General features: G+C 42.2%; 1 protein-coding gene across 2 annotated transcripts in view; it reads left to right on the forward strand.

Moving 5' to 3' along the window:
* The first annotated feature begins 10,411 nt into the window (after nucleotides 1-10,411).
* The window catches only part of SEC62 (SEC62 preprotein translocation factor), a 44,168-nt gene continuing 34,943 nt past the window's right edge, over nucleotides 10,412-19,636 (forward strand). Inside the window, exon 1 of one of the 2 annotated variants that reach the window (XM_084841533.1) lies at nucleotides 10,412-14,433. Coding sequence is in view for 1 of the 2 variants with exons in the window: in XM_084841532.1 (XP_084697658.1) it covers nucleotides 10,431-10,466 (36 nt within the window). In the remaining variant the exon portion in view is untranslated. The remainder of the gene's footprint in view (nucleotides 14,434-19,636) is intronic. The other variant, XM_084841532.1, reaches the window with a different exon arrangement.

Here is a 19,636-nt window from a genome sequence, read left to right on the forward strand (position 1 = left end):
ACTCCTTAAGGATCTCTTGCCTCCTTACGGGTCCTACCTTCCTTCTTGTACCTTCCGCTTTCCAATAATGTGGGGTTTAGGCTGTAGATGCGGAGTGATCGACATTCTAGACACAGGGTTTAACCACAATGATTTAGTGGTAAATTGGAGCAAGCAAATTATAACTAAAGATATTTACAGAATACAGCTGAGTGATACAAAAGGCATTAAGAGATAATAAAGGTTGCAAAAACACCAGTTACTCTACTCTAGCTGCATTTAGACTTCAGGCTGCTTTTTCCTGCTCTCTCTTCCTGCTCTGGTCCTCCTGTCCCCCTTCACTGTCTCTCTCCCCCCCTTTTTATCCCCTCCTTCCCCCAAACCAAAAGTACCATTTCAACCCTGGAGAAATGAAACCTAACTCAGGAAAAAGAAACTTAACCGGGGAAATGAAACTACTCTTCTCAGGGTTACCCCACCCCCAACAAAAAACCCAGTCTAGGCCTGACCTTTTTACCTTGCCTTTGTAGGCCTCAAACTTTCACACCTAGTATCTGGTGAAAAGTGCACAGGTTTTGTGGAAGAATTTGAGAGTCTACAGCACAGACTTTGGGTTTAACTATTAACCACCTTGTTCACCAAGGCCAATCACTGTCGCAGAGGCTTTGCTAATGGGACACTAAACTGAGTTGGCTCAATATAATCCAAGGAGTACCTACTCAATAACTCTTTATGGCCCTTTCAGCTGTTATACTACCAAGCCCTCCAGTATGTATCTGTGTTATAAACTAAAGATCTGGACTGCTCAACAGATTAGCACAGTAGAAAATCTGTTCTAAGCATTTTACTGTAGACCGGTAAATTAAATAGATTTAATGTACATCTGTACTGAAGCATCTGCATGTAGCCCAGCATCTGTGTAGATTAGCCCTCCCCAACCTGATGCACTCTCGATGTGTTGGATGATGGGATTTATAGCCGAACACATCTGGATGGCATCAGGTTGGGGAAGGTGCTGCAGACAATGCAAGTATGGAACGAAATTTCATGAGCATAATGCCAATGTTCAGCTCATCACAATGCGAAGCTCATCACAGTGGCCACATTCACATATCACCATAAGCCAGAAATGCTGAGAAATCTGGCTTAATGTGAACAAGGAAGTGTGCTCAATCACTCCTGCTTAACTTCTCTTGCTGGCATGGGCAGCTAAACAAACCAGGGATCTTCTGTCTGTGGTTTGTTTACCATTATGTCTGAACTGGGATCTCTGGCTTGTTGCTCTCCTAACAAGCCAGAATCATAAGCCAGAGTGTTTGAGCTATCAACAAAGTTACCAATATATAAAGACTTCATGCTTTTGAATAATACAGTCATTATTGCTATTTACACGACTGCGTTTGTCTGAAATAACTTATTGTTCTTCTGAAAACAATTGTTGCAGCATTTGCTCACTCAAGGGACTGATTTATAAATGTTATTAAATTATTGTGACAATTGTTATTTTATTTATATTATGGACATGTGCTATTATATTAAGTGGTGCATCATTTTAATATCTTTGGCCCTGTAGACCAGGTTTAATCATTAGCCTGCTCCACATAACGCTTTATTTCAGGAACTGGATACATCTCCAGGCCCTGATTTTATGGAAAGGAGACTCAATAAGCAGTTTGGGCACATGTATTTTAAGCTCAGTGGACTTGAGGGCCTCCAAGGAAGTTCCTTTAAAACTAGAACATCTGTGGCTTGCTATATCCTTATCTCAGCTTGTACAGTTGTAAATAAACAGTTGTATTGCAAAGATATGAAATGTCTCGAGGGCTCTCTCCTTCAAAGGAAATTGATCTTACAACAACTACCCAGATTGCTGTGCAGCTCAGGGAAGAGTGACCAGAACAATACTTTGGATTCTTTGCCTTTGAAAGGGCAATGATCTATATGGAACAGCCTCATGAAAGCCTTTGGTTTTATATAGCTTTTCTTGAGTGATAATGAGGAGGATGAAAGGGAAGTTGCATATACATCAACATATAGCTTTCTTTCTTTCTGTCTGTCTGTCTTTCTTTTGAAGAGTTAAAAGATTTGAAGGCTATAGCATTTAAAGATAGTCCTCAAAAGATAGTCTTGTATCTATTCTGCAATTTCCACTCCTTGGGAAATTAGCAATAACCTTCTGTATCAAACCAGAGCTCTAGCTAGAGTTCAAAATAGTGCTAAGCTGCTTATTTTACCAGGCACACTGTCAATACCATGCACTGGGTGCTGGGTGCTACAGATACACACAGAGCCCATCTCTCCTTCCCTTTAGAACCCCATTACTAGAAGCAGGGATGGACCTTTTTTGCTTTTGAGACTCTGTGGCTACTTTGCGCCTCTGTGGGTACTATGCATACATAGCAAGCCCAGCTAGAATATGCAGACTTAATGTAGAAGATGGAATGGTTATGTAAATGTGTCCCAAAGTTTATGCACTTTATGCAAACCACCACCACCCCTCCATGGATAAGAGTTGCAACATTTTGTTTTCAAGTTAAACACCCACCCAAAAGGCAAGAGTTAAATAACATTGATGGTGTAGCAAATACTTTTGCACCATGTTTGAATTAGCCAAAAAGGCTGAATCTGGTGACCTGACACAACATATAAGCCCGTGTGAGCTTTAAAAAAATGCTTTCCCAAGTCCAAACCTGACAGTTGTAGACAATTTGCATAACTATTTTTATTTAAGTAACTATATTTTATTGTATTTATTCATTTGAACTATTTTTATTATTAATTTTATTTATTATTAAGATTTTCATGCCATCTTATCTCCTAAAAAGCCATCAAGGTGATGTACAACAATTTAAAAGAATAAAATCTTGCAACAATAAAAAAGAACATTAAAAACAGTAAAAACATTAAGATATATAAAAATGCCGCTTCTCGGTCACAAAGGCTCCCAGAGACTAGCTTACATATAATCAATTAAACAAGACAGTTCCTGCCTGCAGGCTTCAAATCTAAAAAGACACAACACTTGAGGAAAAAGGAATGGGGAAGGAAGAGGGAAAGATATTCTTTCAGCAGGACTCGTCTCCCTCAGCACAGCCTGCTGGAATGGCTGGTAGTGGTGACAGCTGAGGGAAGAGGAACTTTTATGGAGGTGGCCTTCAGCAGAGCTGGTGGAATGGCCCTGCGCTGCCTCTCGTCTCCCTCTGTACAGGCTGCTGGAATGTACTTTTTCAACTCAATGTGTCAGTCTCACAAATACTCCGACATGTATCAGTACTGTGATTCAACATATCTCAGTCCATTCCTCTTTTCAACAGGTTCAGTTCATGGTAAATTGCGATCTGGTCACATGCCAGAGCCTTGGTGAGACTTATTCACTGTATTACACTGATCTCAGAAGTCATCTTGTGGCTGTATGAACAGGCGTGCAATTAACACACACCCGCCAAAATTACAGCTGATTGTCAGGTCTTCATCAAAATAAAAAGATACCAAGGCTAAAAATCTTGTGCCATTTGTGCTTCACTAGTCAGAGGACTATCAGATTTGTAGCAGCCCACTTAAGGGGTGCCACAAGCCTTGTCCGCAATTTCTTTACCCACCCCTTCAGTGCAACCTTCACTTAGAGAGTTTGGGTAACTTACGATCCAGACAATCTACTACATACCCCAGGGCAAGCTACCTGCATTGTTGGTTCTTCCTTGCTGGTCTCAGCAAGGGCAACAGCAAAATTATCTCACCATAATCCAAAGCAAACACTTCTACAGCAGCAGGAGCCAATAGCTTCTTAGAGGTTATGCTAGCCCTGAAAACCATTAAAGAAGGCAATGTGGATTTTCTATCCACTACCCATACCAGCTAGTCTGGTGGACTCAAATAGAGACCAAAATTGCAAACTGATAAAGAGACAGAAGTTACAAACTGCCTTTTATATACATGATACCAGCTAGGGATGACACAGGCATGCATTTTTATTTTATCTACTGTGGAATATTTTATGGCCTCCCCAAAGTAAATAAAACCAAATATTATCCTTCTCTTGGGTATGAACAAGAGCAAATACTTTTTAACTTAAACTTTCACAACCTAGCCTAAACAGATCTTTCACGAAGGCTGTTGAGTTGTCGTTAGTTACTTGAGTAAGTTCTTCTAACCACTTCCGCAAAATGTTGCTTCAGTTATAGACCAGCAATTTTTACCACTTTATAATCCTTCCTACCGCTTTATAATCCTTCCTGTCTAGGAGTAGTACATCTTCAGGAAGTCATTATTCCTGTGAAAGAACTGCAGTGGCTAGGCACAATAATTTAAATAAGAAATTCTATTGATGTTGTACTGTAGAATGAGAACTTATCTCAATTTGTGATTTAAAAAACTTGAGAGGAACTACCCTACCCTATCATCCCCATACACAATTAATATTATAGCAATATTGCTTCACTTCTTCAAAGAGAAGTTTTTAAAAAATTAATTCAACTTTTGAGGACTGAAAATAATCTTTTTGCAGCTTTGCATTCCACAATAATGTCCCAAGATGGCAATTTAAAAAAAATTAAAATCCTTAAAAAAAAACCAAACATATTTCTACAAACTTGGGGTGGGGGAGCACCTCCATATCTTTAGAAAGCCTTCTCCCAGATCCATATTTAGGGAGCAATCCTATGGCCGCTAAACAGTGGCTAGACGGCCATAGGATATTTTCTAGCAGAAAATGCATGGCAGGAGGAGCACGGAGGGAACGATCCCCTCCATGCATCTCTTGCCCTGCTTTGGATAGGCGGTCGCCTCCACGTTTGGAGGCGGCCACCTAACTAGACAGGATTGCACCCTTACTGAAGTACATGCACAACCCAATGTGAGGTTTAGTGAAAATCTGAGAACATAGCTCTGAAACTGGAAATGAAAATTTACCTTCCTCAAAATTAAATGCTCAAATGTTTTGGATGTTCTCCCCCTCCCCTCCTTCATTGCTACCTGCAGAACAACCATACATACTCTGGGGGCTGCCTTGGTAGGTTCTGGGTTTATTTAGTGACATGAACATATACTATGGTTTGCTTGGGCTACAACCACTTGCCTCAAGCATTCATATACTCCTAAGCTGTATTCAAACATAAGCAAACAATGCTAGGTATTCCCTTATGGCTTATTTATGAGGAAATGGCTTACTTCTATACTTTTGGTTATACCTGTTCCAATAATGTTATATACTGCAGTTGTCCCCCATAGCCCCAAATGGAGACTCATGGTCAGCAAAATGATATAGAAATATCCCAGCATTCCTGGCTTGTGCTTTTACAACACAAATAGCCAAGTTACTTAGTAACTTGGGGTCTAGCTATCTGGCCCACTGCTGCTGTTTCCACATCTGCTTCTTTATTCGTCAGTATTTTAATCAAAAAGACTTGCAATTAATCTGGAATAACACTTCTGAAAGTCTGAGGTTTTAAGGAAATGGAGACACAGCTTTAAACATGGGTGTACTGATGCCATTTTTAATGAAGCGTACAGTTGACACAATGAGACACTTTCTCATCATCTGGGTGCTTGTCATCCAGGACACTTGTAGCTTGCCTTCCAATATCAATGCAGCTCTATTCCGTAAGACTTGCTATCAATATTGGACAGAATTATGTTGGCCCAAAATGCTCTTTGAACGTCCTCATATATACTGTACACTACTCCTTTCATCTTCTGTACCAGATCAAGGATAGAAATCTGATCATAATTTTTCCCCAATCGCTGCAACTTCTATAAAAGCTTCAGCTTTGACAGCATTTTGTGTTCAGTACCCTGCTTTTTGTTTACTGGCCTTTTTAGTACAGGCTGTTATGTCCATATTTAGTGGTTCTGTGTGTCTAGAATGATAAAATTGTTTTTACTGCAAGAATGTGTTGTGTGGATTCTTTATAGAAAAAAATGTATGGGGTTGGCTTTTTTTAATTTTGACTTTTTTGAGGTTTACTTGTGCTGTAATCAAATTAAATAAACATTACAGACAGGAAACGTCCCCAAACCTTTCTGTTGGAACTGGAAGTGTGCACCCCACAATAGGTTCTGGGCATCCACTAATTCACAGGAGTTCAGAAAAGGCCACCACCACTCTTGCAAAGTGAGACCCCAACGTTCTGGGCCATACAACAAACCCAGTCACCCCGCTCTTTGCCCACCCCCACTTGTGGGATGTACTAAAAGGCCCTGCCATGTACTTCATAACAAAGTTATGCACCAGCATGGTGTCTTGAGTCCATGGTACCACAACTTGTCCTGCTCAAATACTCATGCAAGAAGGACTGTGGCTCTGGAAGATATAGCTGTCTAGATGCATGCCTACCATATATCAAGATCTGTGAGTGGGGTGAACAGTGAGGCAGAATATATAAGCATGTCAGAGGGACTAGGGATTGATATGTCCGGTGAAGATGGTGACTATTAATTCTTACTAGGGCACAACTAGTGATAAAGTGCACTTAGAATGCAGCATTGTATATTCTATTTGCCTAGAAAACTTGCTTTTATGACTCTCCAAGCTTACAATTTAACAGAGAAAAATAATTTTGATTTTTTTAAAAACTATGATCAATAACTTAACATCAACATTTCCCTGGTTAACACAATGACAGATTATTGTTTTGGAAAACCAGGAAATATTATTGTAAATCACAGCATTTTGATGCAAATATCAAACCGCTATAGCAAAACCTTTGTATTTCTTCTTTCTAAAACTTTGTATGGCATGTCATACTGCATTTCTACTAAAAACTGATTTTAAAATCTGGAGTAGGGCCCATATGACTTTCTTATGCAGAAATGTATATATGTTTTGCATTCATAGTAGCCCTATATAAACTATTAAGAATCTTATTACACAGTGTGTTTCAGAATACAGGGGTTTTTTTACAAGTTCCAGTAGGGCTTTCCAGTGAAATTTACACCAGTATTCGAGGATTTACACAACAACTTCCGCTATTTGATTGAGGAACTTGCCTCTCCGTTCTAAGGCTGATACTAGATGTTTGATGGTATGTGGCAGCCTTCCCCAGTCTGGTCCCCTCCAGACTAGACTTCCAACTCCCATCAACACCAGCCAGTATGACCAATGATCAGGAATGCCAGGAGTTGCACTCCAAAACATAAGGAGGGTACCAGGTTGGGAAAGGCTGTGTATGGCATCAGCTGCATGAAGATCAAATAAATTCCTAAACCTGTTCTTCTCAGCCCAGCTATCTGCATGTGTATTACAGATATCAAGAATTGATTCTTAGACGTCCACAGACCGAACAGAAAAAAATGTGAAGCCTTTCTTCCTTTCTTTCTTTCTTTCTTTCTTAAACCCATCTAAGTTTGTCACAAAACAGACAGCACTCATGACTGTGAACTCTGGTTCTTGAGAATTATGGCTACAAGTACTAATACTAGCTATCTGGGGTCTTCTATTATTTCTATTTCCATCATGATTGAGGACATCTACATTGTAGTACAGCAGGCAACACCAATGGGCATGTGATGTCACAATGCTTCTCTATATTCTTGGTATGAACATTTAAATCCCAGCATGGCTTTTTTATGAAGAGTTACTGCCAAGTTGGCTTCAAAGAATCTATAGATCACACACTTCCATTTTCTCCAAGGAATAATAAACATGTTTTAAGAAATATTTGCTATGCACCATGACTAAAATTATATCTTTAAAAATCTTTCTATCTGCTTTAGCACATTTCTGTTATGTCTTGGAAGTTAACCAAAGTATATACATTCTTTGTGCCACAGGAAAGCTAGCATTATTTAAAAGGAAAAGTAATAAATGTATTTTGTCAATACATGACAGGTTTTGATATAGTTGACAAAGTTTGATGCTAAGCTACATTAAAGTGGTAGCCATCTTAAATAATTTTTTGGAGGTGTTCCCCTGAAGTTGGTTTGGGTTCTTTTGCAGTTGTTTAGCATTAATCTCCAATTTTCAGGAGGTTTGCTAGATTCTACCCTCTGTGGTGGGAAAAGGCAGCCTGCAAAAGTAAAGTAGACTCTACTTTTGTAACAGAAGCTAGTTGCCCTATTCCTCAGGCCCAGGAGATTAAGCAAGTAAGGACGCAATCCTATCTTGATAATCAGCAGCCTCTGAAGTTGCAATCCTTGCCTCCGTGCTCTGGCCACCCTGCATTTTCCCTACACGGGAGATTCCCTAGACACAGCTTTGGGGAGGGGGAAGGAAAGAGGCCAGGACAAGCATAGGAAGCTGTGTAACACAGCTTCCACAGGCTCCTCCTCTCCCCCGTACCACCCCCTTTTTGCTGTCTCCATGCTCCATTTCCAAGCACAGAGACGTAGCCAGCATGGAGAGAACTGCACCGGCTATGAGGGGGATTGAATGGGGAGCACGGTTTCTGGGTTCTGAAGCCGGAGCCCTGATTCTGACCTCGGATCCCAAAAACCAAGCTATCCTATGTCCCCCAGGGCACAATCCTATGCACGTTTAGACAGAAAGAATTTCTACAATTCCCAGGATTTCCCAGCTAGCATGGCTGGCTGGGAAATGCTGGAAGTTGTACAGCTTTTTTCTCTCTAAACATGCATAGGACTGCATAAGCCGCAATCATATATTTGAAGCAGTTACACACATCTATTTCTTGGTACATGCATAAGCAAGGAGTCACAGGCAAGCAGTGTTCCTTCACACATGCAGTACATGTGGTAGAAGACACCCTCATGTTACTTCAAGCATAACATGACCACCACAGAGCACAATTTTAAGCTATAGCACTAAAAAAAATCAACACAACTGCCTTTTGTGTATCAAGCAACACCTGCTTCCACACGTCACATGACAAATATAGGGGCTTTCTGGTGCATGTACTCGCCATGTACTCAAGAAAAGGAGCAATCCTACCTGGATAGGCAGCCGCCTATCCAACACAGGGCAGGAGAAGCACGGAGGGGATCATCCCCTCTGCACTTCAGCTGCCCTGCATTTGCGGCTAGACAGCTGATTTTGGCTATTTAGCTGTGGGAAGGCGGGGTGGGGGAAGCAGCTGCCAGATGATACATTGGATGTGTTGTACTGGTATTTCCTCCTTCCCTGCCTTGGAACGCCCTGTTTTCGCTGCTCCGCACTCCTCTTCCGAACTGCCTGCGGGGCAGCGTGGGAGCAGGGGGAAGGTCAGTTCTTGGGGAACCTACCTCTGAGCACGGGCTCCAAGGTTGGTTCCCGGAAACTTATGTATCCTATTGCCATCTAGCCACTGACTAGCATCCATAAGATTGCTCCCTAAATTGCATGAAGTGGGAAAAGACCTGTGCCTTACAGTCACATGCAATAATAATCTACACACAGGTTTCATACCACTTCATACAAGTAATTGCCTTCCACAACGGATTGTATAATACAAAAAGTAATCTTTAATCATTAGTCATTACACATAACAAGTAGCCCCTTATGCTCCCCACGTCTCTCAATTACCTTTCCCCCTCCAAAAAAAGATTTAACTCCCAGTCCCCATCCTAGCTTGACTTTTGTGTTTTTCACATATTTACTTATTGCTTCCAAGGATCACATTCAACCTGTAGCAGCTCCTATGGTCATTTACTATACGACCAAAAAGGGGTCATAATTTAAAACGACTCCAAGGTACTTTTAAGTCCAGTTACACCAGCCTTCCCCAACCTGGTGTCCTCCAGATGTTTTAGACTTCAGCTCCCATCAGCCTCAGCCAGCATGGTCAGGAATGCTAGGAGCTGTAGTTCAAAACATCTGGAGGGCACCAGATTGGGGAAGCTTATTTCCCCAATCTGCAGTTATACCTATCATTTTTCCCTTTCAACTGAGCTAGTTTCTTAAAAAAAAAAAAAGAAAAAAATAGGGCGCAATCCTATGCGTGTTTAAACAGAAAAAAACGTCCTACAACTCCCAGCATCCTCCAGCCAGCATGGCTAGCTGGGGCATGATGGGAGTTGTAGGACTTTTTCTTTCTGTCTAAAGACGCATAGGGTTGCCCCCTAAATCTGGTGTGAAAGGCTACGATTACCCAGCGGGGACTGGAAAATAACTCTCAGCTCATGCTCAGAGGTGCTCTTTCCTATTAGTTCTCAACTTCAAGCTTGCCACTTATCCACACGACCCGAAACAAGCATGAGCAGGAGAGACCACGTCGGCCTTCTGCCTCATCATTACTTTCGGCGCTCTCCTCAGCCTCTTCACTGCGACTCCTCGCTTCCTCTCAACCACCGTCTCGGTCTGAGAGAGAAACGGAGGGCGGGAAACCAGCGAGGGGGGGGGGCGCCGCGCCGCGCCGCGCCGCGCCGCGCCCCGCTCTCTTCCCCCCTCCCGCTCTTGAGTTACATAATGGCTCGCGCGGCCTCTCGCGAGGTTGCTGCCCCTCCCCCACCCCCTCTCTGCTTCTCCCAGCGCCCCCTCCCCGGCTCAGCCCCACGTCACCGGGAGACCAGACGGGGACAACATGGCGGAGCGGAGGAGACACAGGAAGCGGATTCAGGTACCGCACTCGCGTCCCTCCTCCCTCCTTCTCCCAACCGCCTCTCCCTTTCTCGCTTCCCTCTTTCTTTCCACACCCCCCGCGTTGTCACCGTCCCCCTCCACCCTTCAGTACTGCTGCTGCTAGTTTCTGCTTCCCCTTCTCCAACCCCCTTATTCGGTCCCCCCCCTCGCCCTTTTGCTATAGGGCCAGCCACGTCAGTGCGCCCCCTTTTCAGTGCTCCCCTTCCTCCCCCCCTTGTAGCTCTCCCTCAGAAGGAGCTCTCTGGGTACCCCAGCCCTTGCCTTCTCCCTTCTAGTCATAACCCCCTGTTGAGCGCAGAGTCCCTCAGACGATGTGTACGTCCCCTCCTTTCCACCCCCTCCTTCCAAAGCCGCCCCGCATGTGATCCGTACAGAGGACCTTACAGCATCCCTTGCCCGCAAACACGAGAACACAGCACCTCCTTTTCTGGGCAAAATCTCTCCAACTCCCTCTATAACCACCAGCATATTGGACCCCTCTCTCACCATCTTGCGCTCCCTGCCATACACATTGATTGGGGTGCGTTTTGTGCATCGCCGCAACCTACACTCCCTTCACAACACAAAGCCACTCCGCTTTCCTCTCTTCTGTTCTGCTTTCCCTTTGAGCTTTCCCTCCACACACAAGCCTCCTTTTCCAGTCTCTTGCTGCAAAAAACAAAGTCCAATTTCCCTCAAGTGCCAACCCTTATGACAGCCCAAGACCCTTTTTTGGGCTTAGCCTCCAAACAGTGTAGATGTCTTCCCTTCCAGCACCTTTTCAACCTCTGCCTCCCACTATAACATCTGTTTACGCCTTCCTCCACTGCTTGTCTTTTCTTTCAGACACAGATACCTTATTTCACTATGCTGTGACATGCCCCCCCCCATTCCTAGATGTTTCCACAAAACCCAGAGGGAATTCCCCAATAAACTGTCTTCTTTACATTCCTTGCATAAAATAATGTATACTTTGAAAACACCTGAAATATAGACTTGGCATGCATGCATGTCTGCCAGACTTATAACCAGTAACCGTGAGAATTTTCTATTTGGTGAGTGCAGTACATCTGCTATTTATTCACCCCTGTATCCTGTGGACCTTGCTTGTTGCACTGTAATACGTGGCACTTTATTGCATTAGAATTAACAGTTTATCACCTATTCTCAGTCCTGCTAATCCTACCACGCTTGCCCACGTACACTATCATATGCATTCACAGCTCTTGTGTTGTCCTCATATTTGCATACACCCTCACAGGCACTTAAGAGAATTTTCTTCTTGGATGTTCCAGATGTAGTGACAATACATGAATGAGTCACTTTTTCTGCAGTCAACTGCAGTAATTATTTTTGTTTTTTCCTTATGAGAGGGAGGAAACGGAAGTTTTTTTTCAGTTCAAAGACAGTGCTGTACAACCTGCTGCCATATGCTGCATGTGGTACATATGCTACATACCTATGTGCTGTATGTCTACCATATTGAATACGTTTTGCATCTTCAAAAGAGTCTTGCCCAATGAAGCTGTACTATATTTTCTTTTACTAAGGACCACTAAGTGGTAAAATCAAAACACTTCAAAAACCATTTTTCCTCAAATAAGGTTCAAATGGGAGGTGGTCTATATATTAACAATATAATTAAACAACAGAGGTAATGCTTTATTTTGCAAATTTCAGCCATGCTACAGTACACAAAGACTGTAAAAAGCATAATACTAAGGGAGCTATCCTATGGCCACTAGATGCTGTCTGGAGGGGCATAGGATTTTTCCCCACCCCCTTCCCATTGTAGCTGACACGGTTCTCTCTGTGCCGCCTACGTCGCTGCACTCAGAAATGGAGTGTGGAAGCAGTGAAAAAGGGGTGATCCTGGGGAACAGACTGCGGAAGCCGCGTTACACACCTTCTTACACACCATGAGGCCTCCTCCCTCCTGCTCCGGGGCTCCCTGGTTAGACAGGTGAAATAGCCTCTCTAGCCAAAAATGCAGGGCAGCTGGAGCACAGAGGTGAGGATCGCCTCTGTGCTTCAGCTGCCATGCATTGCATAGTCCGGCAGCCTCCAAATTCAGAGGCTGACGATTAATCTCTATAGGATTGCACCCTAACTGATTTTTGTTTAAGTTAGCAACACTTGGCAACAACTAGAGCATGATATTAGATTGCTAATATTGGTAGCTATAATTTAATGGGTATAGTCACTATATTATAGTGTCTTTGTATGTGGTACGTATACATAATTACAATAATTATGCCAAGAAATGCATTGGAAATACGTTCTCAAACATTCTCCACCAACTTGCCTGCTATCATCCTATCTGACTACAGGTTAGTTCAAATAATTATCTAAACCTTGTTTTGGAGGATTTTGAACAGGCTGCAGGCATCACATACTATGCTCCTCTTTTCAGCATTTCTTTTTTACTGGCCTGATTAGCACTCCTAAGCTGCCTAAATTGGCAAATACTGGTTGGTGCTTGCCCTCCAAAACTAGCATTAATGTTTGGGGATGTTTTCAGGTCTTAAAAATGTAAACTAGTAAGTTGGAAGAACTTAGGTGAACACTTTGGGTGCCTTGAAACTAAATAAGCACAACAGACAGGTTTAGCTGTTGTAAAATAAATGATGTCATTACTTTAAAACTACCTTCTACCCTTCACTCACAAAGCAGGTAAAGAAGAAGTAGTACAACTATGGAAATTCTTTCACGGTATTGTATAAAGGAGAAATTGTCCCACATGGGAAAGAACCAGCAATTAATTATTTCTATTTATTATGATGCCACCAATATAAGTGGCAACTTATGATAATTTCCAGTGGCTGGAGGGGATGGTCAGAGCAGCCTATGGAGGAGATGCTTCAACCCTCCCTCTGCCCTTGTCACTCACTTCCCAGAAGGGTCTCTGCCAGCATGTCCTTCTAGAGGATCTAGTAGCCCCTGCTACTGTACCAAATCCATTCAAGCCAGGAAATTCTGACTTGTGGTAGTTTGCCCCTCTGGTGGATCCATGATAAGTCACAGTAGGTAGAGAAGACAGAAAAGGGGGAGTTAACAACCCTTCCTTCCCTCCCTTTGCTCATCCCCCTTCTCCAAATGCCTCTGTAAGTTTCCTTGCAAACTTTGCATCAGCTTGCATCAAAATCCAAAGGTTGTCACTAACACTGCCAGGCCATTTAGCCTGGGAAGTACTTGGGCTGAACAGGCTTGCAAAGGCACAAGGGCACTTGCTTGAACTGGAAGGTGGCTTGACAGCAGGCCACTAGCTCCTAGCACAGGCACAGTGGTGATCAGTAAGCTGCTGAGTGCTTATGTTGATTTGAGGGACATGGTCAATTGCACTAGCCATTGGCTACTACCACTCCAGCCAGCCCTTGGCTACTAGGTCTTGGCTACCCTCCCAGCAAGTTCAGGTTCATAAATAGCGTACTATAGCCAAAGGACGTTCGGGGGTTGGAACAAGGAAGAACAGATTATCATCAGGTGCCCTGGTTTATCCACAGAAAGCAGCCATCCATTATCAGTGTTAGGATATTGTGTGATATAGTTATTCTTGCAGTTTCTTCAAAGGAAACTTGAAGCAACGTTTTAGGTTAGTTTAACATAGTTAAACTATGCAAGACATCAGCAAGCAGAGTCTGTTCTCAAGACCTTTGTTGCATCTCTGACTTGTAAGATCGACATCAAGTGCCATCCAGCAACTGGACTTAAACGACTTGAAATTTAAGTCATTCGTGTTTATAAATCACGTATCCTGTTCTTTCAGGAGGGAAAGTAAAACCTCATATCTGAACTCTAAATAAATTAACTGAATAAGTTAAATGTATGTAATAGATTTATTTTTAACAGATTATTTCTTCTACTTTAGTGTCCCAGTGAATGGCAATGTGGCTTTACACGTGTATGGAGGAAGACTGAATTCTCATTAACCAAGAAACCAGAAATGTCTTGAGACACCAGTTTTAGTTAGTCAGATCTTTGTGTTTTAATTCTGTGATTCTGATAAATTTCTCACTCCCTGGCCCTTTGGTACTACCGCACAGCCAGAGCCATTGAGTATTAACAGTAGTATTCTTGCCTGGCATCGTTACTCCAAAGAATAAGACTTCAATAAACAATTTTTTTTCATAAACCTTGAACAGAACAACATGATAACCAGGAACATGAAATTGAAACAAAGAAAGTTTAGGGAAGTAGATAGAGTAACTGAGAAAATAGTGTAACTCTTGAAAAGAAATACTATTATTTGAGATAAGTTTATCCAGTCTAAACATTCTCCTCATTAAATAAGTTTAAAACCAGTCAGCACCCAAACAATATATATTAAGTGAGATATGACTGCACAAAATATTATGAGCAAAACATGTGCTAACCATCCAAAGCTGCCAGTAAATATTTATTGCATGAAATCAAGGCACTGTCAATCAAGGAGGTAACATACTGTGTGAGGCACAAAACCAAAGATCCAGGAACATCTGCAAAAAACCTCTCTAGCTTTATCTGGGAGTAGGAGTGGTTTCACAAACATTACTTCCCCTAAAATGTAAAAGCAGTGGGTCACATTAACATGCATAGGACTGTGCCCTAAATTGTTTTACAGTTTACAGTTGGCTTGGGGGGACTTTTTTGGTCAAAAAGGTGACTTGGAAATTAAATATATATATATATATATATACACATACACACACGCGCGCGCGCACACACACACACATATATATACACACACACACACCCCGTCAGGGCCAGAAATATTGGAACAAGGATAACTGTTTTGGCAGTTGGCATCTGTACACCACCACATTGAAGCTGAAAGGAAACACACCCAGATGGAAGCGAAGTCAGGACTTTCAGCTGTAATTCAAGGGGTATTACGAAAGTGGGGCACCAACCATTCAAGAAGGACAGCCAGTGGCATACACATACCCCATCGTTGGTGGCTGATAAGTAATGGAACAAACCAACATCATTTCAAACTTAAGGATCGCCTTTAATACCTGGAAGAAAATCCTTTGCAGTCAATGACTGCCTGAAGTCTGGAACCCAAGGAAATGACCAAATGCTGAGTTTCCTCCCTCAAGATGCTTTGCCAGGCCTTTACTACAGCTGCCTTCAGCTGCTGCTTGTTTGTGGGTCTTTCTGCCTTCAGTCTTGTCTTCAGTAAGTGAAAAGCATGCTCTATTGGGTTGAGATCAGGTGACTGACTTGGCCATTGAAGAACACCCCACTTCTTTGCCTTGAGAAACTCTTGGGTAGCTTTTGCTGTATGTTTGGGGTCATTATCCATCTGCAATATGAAGCGGCGCCCTATCAGTTTGGCAGCATGCGGCTGAATCTGAGCAGAAAGTATAGCCCTATACACTTCAGAATTCGTCCTGCTGCTTTTATCAGCAGTCAGGTCATCAATGAACACCAGTGAGCTGGTTCCATTGGCAGCCATACATGCCCATGCCATAACACTGCCTCCGCCATGTTTGACAGATGATGTGGTATGCTTTGGATCATGAGCTGTTCCTTTCCTTCTCCATACTCTTCCCATCGTTCTGGTACAAGTTAATCTTGGTTTCATCAGTCCAAAGAATCTTATTCCAGAACTGGGCAGGCTTTTTTAGGTGTTTGCTGGCAAAGGCTAATCTGGCCTTTCTGTTCTTGAGCATTACCAGTGGTTTGCACCTTGTTGTGAAGCTTCTGTATTTACATTCATAAAGCCGTCTCTTGACTGTATGTTGACAATGACATGCCTACCTCCTCAACAGCGTTCTTGACCTGGCTAGATGTTGTGAAAGGGTTCCTCTTCACCATGAGCAGAATTCTGCGGTCATCCACTTGAGTTATCTTCCGTGGTCTGCCAGGCCTTTTGCTGTTGCTGAGCTTGCCAGTTAATTCCTTCTTTTTCAGGATGTTCCAAACTGTTGTGTTGGCCACTCCCACTGTTTTTGCTAGCTACCAAATGCAAATGTAACACTCAGAACCACCTCCAGGCCTTTTATCTGCTTGATTGGTCATGGGGTACCCAGGAAACAGGCCACACCTGGCCATGCAGCTGCTTGTCAACCATTGTTCCATTACTTATGAGCCACCAATGATGGGTGTGTGTGTGCACACGCGTGCCACTGGCTGTACTTCCTGAATGGTTAGTGCCCCACTTTTGCCAAACCCCTTGAATTACAGCTGAAAGTCCTGACTTCGCTCCCATCTGGGCGTGTTTCTTTTCAACTTCAGTGTGGTGGTGTACAGAGGCCAACTGCCAAAACAGTTATCCTTGTTCCAATATTTTTGGCCCTGACTGTATATATATATTCATCTGCATTTTATAGGTATTGATGTGACCTGCTGCCTGTAAACACAAGTTTGCACCAAGAGTGTATAAGGACTGGAAGTGAAGAATGCTCATAAGAACATCTGGAAACTGAAAATTATTTCATGAAAGGCTGTGTTTACATATGGTCTTTTTAAATACTGAAAATCTATTTCAGGTATACTCACAACAGGGAAATTATGGACAAAGATACTAGAGGCTTCTATATAATATTAGGCAAAATGTGTACATGATACCATGCTGGATGGTATTAATCTCACAAGGTTTACTATACATTGGTAAATTTGTATTCTCAACTCTATGAGATGTTTTTTGGTGCTAATTATGCTCCTCCAAGTAGTTTCTAGGTTAGGTTAATAGGTTAGAGTCACACACACTACTATGTAGGAATTAATTCAGTCTCAAGGTATATTACACCTTAAACCTTCAGGGCAAAATCCTATGTATGTTTAGACAGAAAAAAGTCATACAGCTCCCAGCATTCGCTTGCCAGCCATGCTGGTGGGGGAATGCTGATAGTTCTAGGACTTTTTTTTTCTAAACATGCTTAAGATTGTGCCCTCAGTGTATGTTTGTGGGATGGGAGTAGGGAGAAGCCTCACATTTTGGAGACAACGAAGGGGGGTAATCTCTTTTTTAAAACACACACACACAACAACACCCTGGCATGTATTTGACATCAGCTCATTTTAATACTGAGACTGTTTGCATGGGAGGGAGTTCAGTTAACACAGATGAGGGAGCTCCTGTCCAGGGAAGAGCTTTGTAATTCACTGCAGTGGCAATGATAAATCCATGCATTCATACCCGTTGCTTCTACAGAGCTGCTGTAGCATTGAAGTGAATTGGGAACAGAGATGTAAAATTTCTGGAAATTTTGAGGCCATGGAAAAAAATGGGGAATTTTGTAAAAGTGGAAAAATAAGCAGTACTTATTTTTTTAGTGCTCTTTACAGATCTAAAGTCACCTTGTTGCTTTAAGACAGCCTTCCTCGACCTGATGCCCTCCAGATATTTTGGACTTCAGCTTCCATCAGCCTCAGGCAACATGGCCAATGGTCAAGAATGCTGGGCACTGTAGTCCAAAACACCCGGAGGGCACCAGGTTGGGGAGGGCTGTCTTAGGAACATAAAGCAGCCTTTCTGTTCCTAAACTTATTTTATGTATGACGTAGTTTGCTCATGAAATTATCATTATACTTTAAAACTTTTAAAAGTAAACTCAGTAAATTTGTAATTATTGTCTGAATAGATTAGAACTACATTAAATGACTCCCAAAGCATCAGAAACACAGGAGTCTATAGAACAAAACCCAAGCTGTCATGAATGCACATTTACTGTCAAGCATCCTCAATGGTGATGCTACTCACATGTTGGGAAACAGCATAAATGTCATCTCTAGTTTTTCTATAAAAGTGCTCTTATTACATAGCTTTTAGAAATCACGTTGTGGGGATTTACATTGTCTTAAATTCTAAAAGAAAATATTTCATAATCCAAAGCTATTCAATTTTTCCAGTTTTTTTTTGCGGGGGGGGGACGACAAAAACGGTGCTCAGAAAAAAATAGAAAAACCCCATTTTTTTCCTGAATTTTCCATTCCTTTTCCGGGCCTTCACATCTCTAATTGGGAACTCTGTGCATACTGGGGTGCCTACAGATTTGTCGGTGATTAGATTAATCACTTACTGCACATACAGTGTTACACAGATTACCCGATGAATTCCTCTAGAATTAATGGTGTAGTATTTATCTTCAATGTGCAGAGATAGGTGGAGTTCAAAATTCAGTGCAGTTTTTATCTCAAGAGTGATTGGCATTAGTATGCTGTAGTGTGTTGCTAAATAATGCTGGGATTACAGCCTCAGTCAACAATTTTGGAGTCCTGATTATGTACCAAAGACATCTTGAAACATTCCTGCTTTGACTCTGCCCACTTCTGACTGCTATTACTTAATCTCCTTTCTAGTCTATGTATATCATAGAGGGGAGGGGCTGTAGCTCAGTGTGATTGAGCACATGCTTTGCATGCAGAAGGTCCCAGGTTTGACCCCTGGCTTCTTCAGGTAGGGCGAGGAAAGAGTCCTGCCTGAAACCCTGGAAAGCCGCTGCTGGTCAGTGTCGACAATACTGGGCTAGATGGACCAAGGGTTTGACTCAGTATAAGGCAGCTTCCTATGTTCCTATCAGGCTACTTGACTGAAGGGAATAGAAATTCCCCAGGTGAGTAGCTAACAATAAAGGTGACCTATCATGTTCATGAAAATGATGTTCATTACTTGCACCTGGAATATGCTGAAATTGTATATTTCCAATATGGCCACCTGTATGAAACAAGTTGTCTACCCTTGGCATACAAACAGTATATTCAACATGTTTCAAAGACTTGAAAGCAAGGGTATTCAGCCGCCAAGCTATATTGCATCTTAAATCTTCGGTGCATGTTTACAGTAAAAGCTAACATCTTTCAGTCTTGAAAGCTTCTAAGATTGCACATGACAGAAATAACTATTATTTTAGTTATCTCCTCATGTTACACCATTTCTAAACAGCCCTCTAGCAAAAAATGGATGTTAACTTACCAAGGTGGATGTGTAAGAATTTTAAGGTATGACAACACTGCTTCCTCATTTACATAACATTACTTCCTTACCAGTGCTGGATCTCACACTGAAATGTATAGTCTTTCCAGTATTGTCTATTCCAGTATTGTCTATTCCACAGCATTAAGAGCAAACTTGCCTTATTTGCTAGGTGTAGTAAAGGTTCTTTTTTAGTGGATGTGCTTATTGTCTTCTGCTGGTTCATTTCTGCACGAAGGCACAATGTGGGAATCTGAAGATGGGAGTCC

This window comes from Heloderma suspectum, chromosome 3 (assembly GCF_057233095.1).
Source record: "Heloderma suspectum isolate Gila_16-S chromosome 3, 16-S_ref, whole genome shotgun sequence".
Classification (NCBI taxonomy): domain Eukaryota; kingdom Metazoa; phylum Chordata; class Lepidosauria; order Squamata; family Helodermatidae; genus Heloderma; species Heloderma suspectum.